General features: G+C 33.3%; 1 protein-coding gene across 1 annotated transcript in view; it reads right to left on the bottom strand.

Annotated features, from left to right (window-relative positions):
- Positions 1 to 3,334, bottom strand: part of LOC108914988 (eukaryotic translation initiation factor 4 gamma 2) — a gene marked incomplete at both ends in the record, with an annotated part of 33,012 nt that extends 29,678 nt beyond the window's left edge. Inside the window, 1 exon segment of the mRNA XM_018720927.1 lies at positions 3,305 to 3,334. Within this exon segment, the coding sequence (XP_018576443.1) occupies positions 3,305 to 3,334 (30 nt within the window).
- Positions 3,335 to 10,032: the final 6,698 nt, after the last annotated feature.

Below are 10,032 nucleotides of genomic sequence, written 5' to 3'. Positions count from 1 at the left end.
GAACCCTACTTTCAGCAGATTTATTCTGAAAAATGATAGCCAGCTGCGGAAACAAATGAATCCAGAAGCACTCTTCCGAAAAATCAATTTTGCTATGAAACTATAAGAGTTAGGAACAAAGTTAATGTACACTTTTTGTCAATAACAAACTGTTCTATCTAAAAACAACATCATTTTTTATTTTCAGTAGGGCCGTATTAATTTTTTTATAATTTAATGAGTCTGAGTCCCCATAACTCCGTCACTGGTTGCTTGTGGGGCTTCTCCTTCTATTGAAAAATGGTATCTTATAAGATGTGTCATGCCAAATTTGGCTTAAATAGCCTTCATTTAGAAGTTATTTAAAAAATACGAATTTTTTAAAAAAATTTTAACGCCCTATATTTCGAAAATGAAGCGCCTGGAAAAAAATTATACTTGATTTTTTTCTTATTTTTTTATGAGGAATATCTTAAAGTTTGGCGATTTAATCCTGAAACACCCTGTATATATACAGGGTGTTCCAAAAGTGACGCCCGGCCTTCTGGGTTTTGATTAAGAGGACAAAAACAAATCGAAAATCAAGTGGAAAATTTTCCGATTGTTTTTCTTTGTTGAGTAATTCAAAAAAATTATTCAAAAAACTAAAAATAAACATTTGGGCTGGGTTATTAAATAATTATGTAGTTCAGAGCTGTATTTGCTGCAGCCATTGCTGGATGACGTGTTAGCAGTTAGACTAAATTATTGGTTTCAACATGATGGAGCTTCCATCACATTACGGTGTACGAGTATGAAATTATCTGAATCGAAACTTCCCAGACAAATGGATCAGAAGAGGTGGACCATGGTCTCGTATATCACCAGATCTGAATCCCCTTCTTTTGGGATTATTTAAAAGAAAATATTTACAGCGAACCTGTTGTAAATCCAGAAAATGTATAAGCCCGTATATACGCTGCTGTCGCGTTAATAGACCAAGAGATGTTACAAAGAGTTCATGCTTCAATGTTGAATCTTGATAATCTTTGTCTTGAAGTAGAAAGCAACTTATTTGAACAGCTTTTGTAAAAACAATTTCTATTATTTAAGCACATTATGGTTTTAGTTTATAAGTTTTTTCGTCTCCATTTTATAAAACTGTTTTATTATTAAAATGTTTTTCTCTATCCTTTTCAGGTTAAAATAATTCCTTACACCCAGGTACAACCGACAATCGGAAACTATACTTGCCTACTATTAGTTATAAATTATTTGTCTTTGAGATAAAAAATGGATTTTAATTTTTTTAGTTTTTTGAATAATTTTTTCAATAACTCAAGAAAGAAAAACAATCGGAAAATTTTCCACTCTTGATTTTCAATTCCTTTTTGTCTCCTTATTCAAATCTCAGAAGGACGGGCGTCACTTTTGGGACACCCGTATACAGGGTGTTTATTAATTGAATGCCGATACTTATGGGTGTGAATCCTTGGGTCATTTTAAGAAGAAAACTTAATATCAATATATGTCCTAAACCTCTTAATTTTTGAGCTACAGGGTGTTGCAGTTTTAAGAAAAAAATTACTGTTTTATTATAATTTTCTTATCACTCCAGATATTTTTATGAACTTTTATACACACCTATTAATCATTAAGGAGCATTGTTTGATGTAAAAAATGTTTTAAAATCTTTGCCAATGACGTCGGTACGAGGTTTGAACTAAACATTTTTGAAGAAAAAAATGGTACGCCACTGCTTTTTCTAAAAACTAAAATTATTTTTAAAATCTCCATTTATTTTACAGCAAATTCGGTCCCTAGACTTACTCTCGTACGACGCACCATTTGCACGTAAAAAAATGAAAACCAAAAAAAGTTTTTTTCCCCAAGTTCATTGAGACTGCTTTTGATATTTTGTTGCCATTTTGTAGACACCCACCATGCGTGGAAACACTTTTTGTGGGGCAAAATTAATTTTCTACTTTCACAAATGACGTTCACGTAGGCATAATATTAAATGTTTGGATAGAAGAAACGGTAAACTCATTAAATGCCCCCTTAAAGCAAATGAAATAAAAATTAGTAGGCTGGGTAAAGTGTCATAATTTTGTACGCTTCTTTTCGTAATAAAGTTGACATTGATTTTTCATTATTAAAAAATTATTAGAGTAGGAGGTAAAATCTCATAAAACATGGTAAATTTTATTATCGGTGAATTAGCTGACATGCATTTTACTTATGGGGTTGCCGACGGATTCATAGACGTCTTCACGAAACCGCAAATTTAAAAGTAGACCACAGTGCTAAAGGAGTCCCTGAAACAGTAAGAACACCGGAACTTGAAGAAGGAATTTTACATGAAATTGAGGAGAACCCCGAAACTAGCACGAGGAAAATCGCGGCAACATAATGTTTCACACGTACTTGTTTGGAAAATTCTTATCGAAAATTTGTTATATCCATATTGTTGAGCCGAACCAAGTAGGCCCTAATGTGTCACTATGTAAATAAATAAAATAAGTTAAAAAAAATAGATATATAACGTCTTGTCAAGTTGTGTATGTATCATTCATCCAACAAATATACCAATTCTAAAAAAGTTACAGTCCACTTATTCATCAACCACAACATTGTTGGTTCTTCGAGCCGGATTAACACAAGAAATCGTCAATTCATAAGCAACAAGACATAAAGAAGTGCGAAGGGGACACAGCAGTCAAGCCGATCCTTCACGCAAAAAGGTATAACACACCGCATCGAGTCGAGAGGAAAGGAGCAGATAAATCAATCCAACTCGCAACATTGACGGCATAAATACGCACGTAGGCCATCCATTTTCCATTATTTGTTTCATTAAAGTTCCTAATCCTGCAGGTACTTGCTTTGATCTTGTGTAGTTACATTTAGGTACTAACTTTCTTACATATTTGGGTCAATTTGTAGTCATTACATTTCTAGTTGCAAATTAATATACTTAAAATGACAGATCAATTAAAAAATCTTTTATCACGACGCGGCCAATTAAAAGGCAAATTAACCCGGTTTATAAAATTTGTAGATGATTTGACAGTTGACACAAATCTGACAGAATTAACATTACGATTAAGAAAAAATGAGGATATATGGGAAAAGTTCGACAATATTCAATCGTTAATAGAGGTAAATTACGTGGAAAATGTAGACATTCAGACAATAGAGCGCCAATCATTTGAAGACAAATATTTTTCAGTAATGTCAAAAGCCGAAGAAATTATAAATCGTGTTTCAAATAAAATTCCCATTAGTTCAACCGTTACGAGTTCAACGGCAGCGGCAGGTAATGATTAGTTTACCATGAACTTACCCACAATTAATTTGCCAGTATTCAGTGGCACTTACGAAGAGTGGTTGCAATTTTATGAAATATTTAAGTCACTGGTACACGATAACAAAAGATTATCAGGGATATAAAAATTCTTTTATCTCCAGTCATGCTTAAAAGGAGACGCGGCTAAAATATTACAATCCTTAGAGATATGCGAAACCAATTACGACGTGGCATTACAAATGTTGAGAGATAGGTACGAAAATGACCGAATCTTGATTCATAATCAGGTAAGAAACATATTTGAACTGCCGTGTGTAGTAAAAGAATCGCATCATTTATTAAGAAGGGCATTAGACAGCATTACAAAAGATTTACGCGCGCTAAAAACATTAGGCGAGCCAACAGACTCTTGGGACACCTTATTAATATACATAATAACCCGGAAATTAGACATAAACACGCGTCGCGAATGGGAAACCTTATCGAAATCTAAAAAATCGCCGAAATTCGAAGAATTAATGTCGTTCTTGACAAATAAATGTCAAATATTGGAAGCAAGGGAAACAAAAATCCTATCGAATAATAAATTCATTTCAAAAGGCCAAGAAAAACAATTCGTACATGTATCAACTAATCAGGATAATAAATATCCAATAAATTGTGACCTTTGCAAAGACAATAATCATTTTACGTTTCAATGCCAGAAGCTGTTAGCTTTACCAATGAAATTGCGTTATTTAGAAGTAAAGAAAGCGGGTATTTGTACAAATTGTTTAAAACCCGGACACGATTCAAAGAAATGTACCGGCCGAAATTGCAAGATTTGCCGCAAGCATCACAATACCATATTGCATGATTATAATTTTCAATTAAACACACCCACAAATAATGACGCATTAAATAATTATCAAACCACAGAACGCTCAGCAAATAAATCAAACAGACAATCGAATACAACTCAAAGTCAAATACAGAGGGATCAAAACGGTAGTAGTCAAATTGAGTCAGAGACATCGGACCATGCACTTACTATTACTTTAGCTTCACACCCAAAGAGTCAAAACACTACTCAAGTTTTACTAGCCACCGCAATAGTTTGTCACAGATACGAACAACCAACAAATAAAATGTCGTGCATTGTTGGATGCAGCAAGTCAATCGAACTTCTGTACTTTAGATTTATTCAGACGGCTCAAAATACAAGGTATTCGTATTGACATGGATATTGTTGGTATCAGCAACACTTGTAATATTTCATACCAAATTAAAACACAAATGCAATCAAGTAACGGATCTTGTAAATTGTCATTACCATTCTTAGTCACTGATCAAATTACAGGCAATTTACCGCAAGCTTTATCCGATAAAATAAATACTAGCGTGTCAATCATATAATAAAATTAAAAGTAAATACGTTTTAATAAGTGAATAAATCGGCGAGTCTTAGCGCGCTCGTTTCAGTTGTGGGAAACGTTTACCTTATAGATCGAGACCGCGTGTGGATGAATGCATCGTATTACGGCTTGCGTTGTTATACGTTGATATACAGGGTGGTCCAAATTTTATGCAGGAAACTTCGAGGGCAGATAGATCTCTTTAAAATAATATGTGTTTGCCTTATAAACATAGGTCTGGAACGACACCGTTTTAGAGATACAGGGTGTTGAAGTTGTCAAAAAAAATAGATTTTTTGTTTATATCTCCGGAATCTATTAACCGATCTCAATAAAATTTGGTACATATAATGTATGATAGTAGACCTGATATTACCTGAAATATGAGCTTTAAAGGTTCAACCAGTGGTGTACAACTGGTCAGGGGTCACCCCCTTTTTACAAAAAAACCTACGCCACTGCATTTTTTACATGTCATTGTAACTGATTTATATTTTAATGCACAAAATACGTAAAAAAGGTGACTTTAATTTTTTCCCTAAGATTCGCCGTTCTCAAGTTATTCATACCAATACAATCCCCTTGTGGCAGACACTTCTAACGATAATATTACAAGAATATTTGTTTATGCTTAAAAGTAAGTGCATATCAACAAAATTATTTACGCTCCTTTCTACACTACCTGTGAGGTAGTGTGCGATATAAACAAAAAATCATTTTTTTTAAACCTCAACACCCTGTATCGCCAGAAATATCGCCATATAAAATGGAGTCGGAGTTGGCAGACATATGCAAATATCTAAAAATGAAGAACAGTTATAAAAATCGGTTTAATGTTAAACAAAAATGGAAACGTTTACAGGTGAGACAAGTAAGTAAGAAATTTGCATGTTCAACTCACTTCTACAAATGACAATGATTTCGTTCCGATGACAGATGTTACACCTATAGTCTCAAATAAAATTAATATAATTTCAAATTATGTTATTCCCGATCACTTAAAATTAAACCTGCCCTTCTCTATCACGCCCTTATCTGATACAAGTCAAAATATCACAGAGTTAGAATCTGAAAAAAACATTTCCCAAGCGAGTAAGTCAGAAAGCGTCTTCTACGGACTACGAATTTCTTCCAGAAACCATCACCAAGTTACAAACAAATGTCATAATATCCTCCACTTTGCCGAAGAACGCGAAGAACCTTAAATTGAATACTTGGATTAGGCCAAAATATAACCTTTGTAAATATCTAGAAGGATCATTCGTTGTACAACATAATGAATATCTAGATATTTCAAGCGGCACGAAATTGCTTCCAGGTAAATGGACCTATTTTTTTTCGGAAAAAATCAAACAAGTTAATAATGTCTGTGTTTTCAATTTTGAACATCCTAGGTATATTCGTTCAAAGGATATTATTAAAATTTATGGCTACTGTTCCCACCCCTGTAAAGTCTTCATTCTTCACATTTCCGATATATCCAAAAATAAAAATCACAGTGTAACTTTATTCAGCTCTTCCTTGGACTATAATCACCCGGGGAAACTTACAAGGTACTTAAAAGGAGACGAAAGAATTTTATTTAAAAATAATATAAAAAACATGAAACCGTCGAAATTAAGGGAATTATCTGTAAAGCAAGCCTCTAGAAAACTTATAAAAGAAGGTAATCTTCAGAACATCAAATCCGATCCGTTTTGCGCAAAGTTAGATCTGAAAAATTAGCCCAGTTGGACCGTCATAAAGATGACATTTTAGATCTAATTCTGATGCAACGCGAAAATATTTCATATATTAAACTTGTGGGTCAACCTATGCGAGTATTTGTATTTAGCGACGAGCAATTGGATGTATTAATGCGAAGTCTGAAATATGGAGAAGTAACTCTACATGTTGATGCAACTGGTACAATCATTCGAAGACCAGATCTATGTACCAAAAAAATATTTTATTATGCTGCTGTAACTAATCTTGATAAAGAACAAATAATTTTCCCAATATTAGAGATGATAACTTGTGATCATGATTCTGCCACAATCGGTTCTTGGTTGTCGGCATTCAAAGCGTTTGTTTTATTGAAAAAGCATAAATGGCCGGTATTTAATCACGTAGTCTGCGACTTTAGCTTTGCTTTCTTAAACGCAATTTTAATTTTTTGGAACAATATGGACATCGTTGCTTATTTAAAAGAAACATACGAAATATTAACACTTCGAAATAATACTAAGACATTCAAAAATATTATTATCGTTCACATATTTTTTTAAAATCATATCCACAGATATAAGAAAACATATAACCCATAAAATATACTCGTTTTCTATAAAGAGATAATGGCTTCGGCCTTTAATATAACCGATTTTAAGATTATGTCTTCCTGGTTTTACCATTTGACTATCTTGTTGACATCAAAATTCCACAACGATAATGTAGAAGCATCACTGAAGAGTATATTAAAAATATCCGTTGGGAACGAAACGGATGAGCTACTGCAGGAAATTGACAACTTACCTTCCGAAATGAAAAATGATGATGATGGTTTAATATTTTCCAGCAGTCCATATTATATATATTTCAAAAAGATACACGATGAGGTGCAAAACGATCAGGACATTCAACAATCATCGGAGAAAAATAAATATTATAATATTTAATTTTTTTATTTAGTCTTGAAAAAGTATATTCCTTATTTGCCGATGTGGAGTGTATTACTCTTGCAATCTCCAGAATTTAAGCGTAAGAGCAATGCAAACATCGAAAATTGGTTCCATATTGTCAAAGACTATATTCTCGTGAATCAAAAAAATCAGAAGGCAAGTAGGGTAATTCGGGAAATAAGAAGACGGGTACTATCCATGTATAAAGAAGTCATTTTGGATATACCAAAATCTAACTGTTCGCGGAAAAGGAAACGACCATCGAAAATCAATACAATTATTAATGAAAGTACAAATTTATTGACAGCCCAAGAAAGTTGGAACAAAAAGATTACCTCCCCCAACTACAATTTTAAAGGGAAACTATTAAAACAGACCCTACAATCTATAAGTGCAAAGTCCACCAGTTTAAAAACAGATTTGCAGGCAAAATGTCAAAAATGGATACATGACATCAAACTGAATCACAACGAAATTACGCTTTTGGCCGCAAAAACAATAGACCAATGCAGAAGTCAGTTGTGGCACGAAGAAAGGCGAAAAAAACTCACTGCCTCGAACTTTGGATCTATCTGCAAATCAAAAAGTAATATTTCTCTGGGAAAAAATGTTGAAAAAATATTATATAAATCCAATTTTCAATGTGCGGCTCCTGAATATGGAGTAAAAAATGAAGTGGTTGCTCTGGACGCTTACTGCAAACAGTATCCACATATTATTGTATCCCGGAGTGGCTTAGTAGTGGATGAAATATTACCCTTCCTAGCGTGTTCTCCCGATGCACTGGCCGACCAGGATGGCATAATAGAAATAAATGTCCATTTAGCATAAGATCTTTAAACCCCACGGAAGCGATTTCAAAAAATATGCTAGACCATTTAGTAGAATTTTATCTATTCTATTTATTGCCAGAAATGGTTGAGCCAGTGCATCCTCATCCTATAGAGAGGCGTAAATGGAATAGTAGCGGAATTATAGATCCCAAATTGGCTGAACCTGACTCAAAAACGTTGGTAAAGCGACATGTGAACGGCCTCATTCAAAATAGGAATTATTATCAAAAATTTGAAAAATACGGGAACTACGTAGTTTGCAAATTTAATTTATTAGTTAACAAAAATTTAACGATCGATGATTTTAGTACATTAACGGGCACCCAATGGCTTTCTGATGCCGTCATTAACGCGGCTTTACACATATTAATTAAGAATAGCGGGGACTGTTGTACATCACTTACAATCGACCAATCATATGCTATTTTTAATTTTTATGAGAGCTTGGAACAAACGTTCTTTGAAGATCTCCCAGATTTTTCAAAGACAACAACTTTAATCGTTCCAGTTCACATTAATAGGAACCATTGGTGCGTAATTTTTATAAATTTTGAAAATAGAAAATTATTTTTCTTGAATCCGCGGGGTAGTAACGTTTCTAGAACAACCGTCAAATACAAAAGTATATTCTTAACGTTTCTACTTAAATACAGTAAAGTCCGCTTATAACGAACCCGGTTATAGTGAACTTTCGGTTAAAGTGAACCTTTTTCCTTGTATTGAAAAATCTTTCATAAAGACCAATGTATTTTTTTACTGGTTATAACGATCCCGTTTATAGCGAACTTTCGGGTATAACGAACCTTTTTTTACTGATATAGAATATTCAGTTTCCTTTTATAACGAACCATGCGCGGCAATCTCGTCGTAGGCGCTGGCAACTATAGGATTCACCGCATATCACGAGATCGCGCCGAATCGCCGCGCGCCGGCGGAACAGTTTCATGCCAAATGAATAACCAAAAACCGTTAATTTTATAAAAAATTGAAAGAGATCTGTTTTGTTCAGAATTGATTAAAAAATTTAGAAATGATGTTATTTTCCAGAAAAATTCACGGGCGTACGAATTATTTTTTTAAAGGGGGCAGTTACCCACCTCAGGCACGTCACTGGTGGGTGAAATGGATAACAGATACCTTTATTTTATTCACCATAACTAATGTGTTATTAATACCAAATTTCAGTTCAATATATGTTGGTCTTTTAGATATTAAGAAAAATTCTTAAAAAAAGTTTGTTTTCAACACCCTATATCTCACAAACGAAGCGTTCTAAGACCTACGTTTATAGGAACTTTTCTTATTAAAAAATGAATCTCTATCAACTGTTAAAATCCTACCACAAAAAACTGACTCACCCTGTATATGGGTGTCGTTTTGTAGCATCGAAAATTACATAAATAACACTTAGTTTTCTAGCAGAAATGTACAAACAAAAATTATAGATTTTATGAAGTAGACTTAGGCTTTGTTTTTAGTTGTACTATGTAGTTGGGATATGTTTGTAGTTTGTACTCTGTAGTTATCTATGCACATTGTATGTACATATGTATGTATGCAATATGAATTTTTACACATGTAGTATGTACTTTTTTCTAAATTTTAGAAGATAAAGTGTATATTTTTTAAAGGTTTTTTATTAATATTGTATGGACACACTACATAATAAAAAAAAAACCAAAAAAATATACATATGTGTATTATTTATTATTTAATGGTTATAACGAACTCCGCATATAACGAACCAATTTTAGTTCATTTTTCAAGTTCATTATATCCAGACACTACTATATAATAAAGTTCTACATAGTACATTACAGACTAATTTAACTAACGTCGCATATGAACATATACAACAAAGAGACACCTTCAACTGTGGT

Source organism: Anoplophora glabripennis, unplaced genomic scaffold (assembly GCF_000390285.2).
Source record: "Anoplophora glabripennis isolate ALB-LARVAE unplaced genomic scaffold, Agla_2.0 scaffold1561, whole genome shotgun sequence".
Lineage (NCBI taxonomy): Eukaryota > Metazoa > Arthropoda > Insecta > Coleoptera > Cerambycidae > Anoplophora > Anoplophora glabripennis.
Note: the sequence above shows the minus strand (reverse complement) of the source record. Positions and strands in the feature narration are given on the sequence as shown.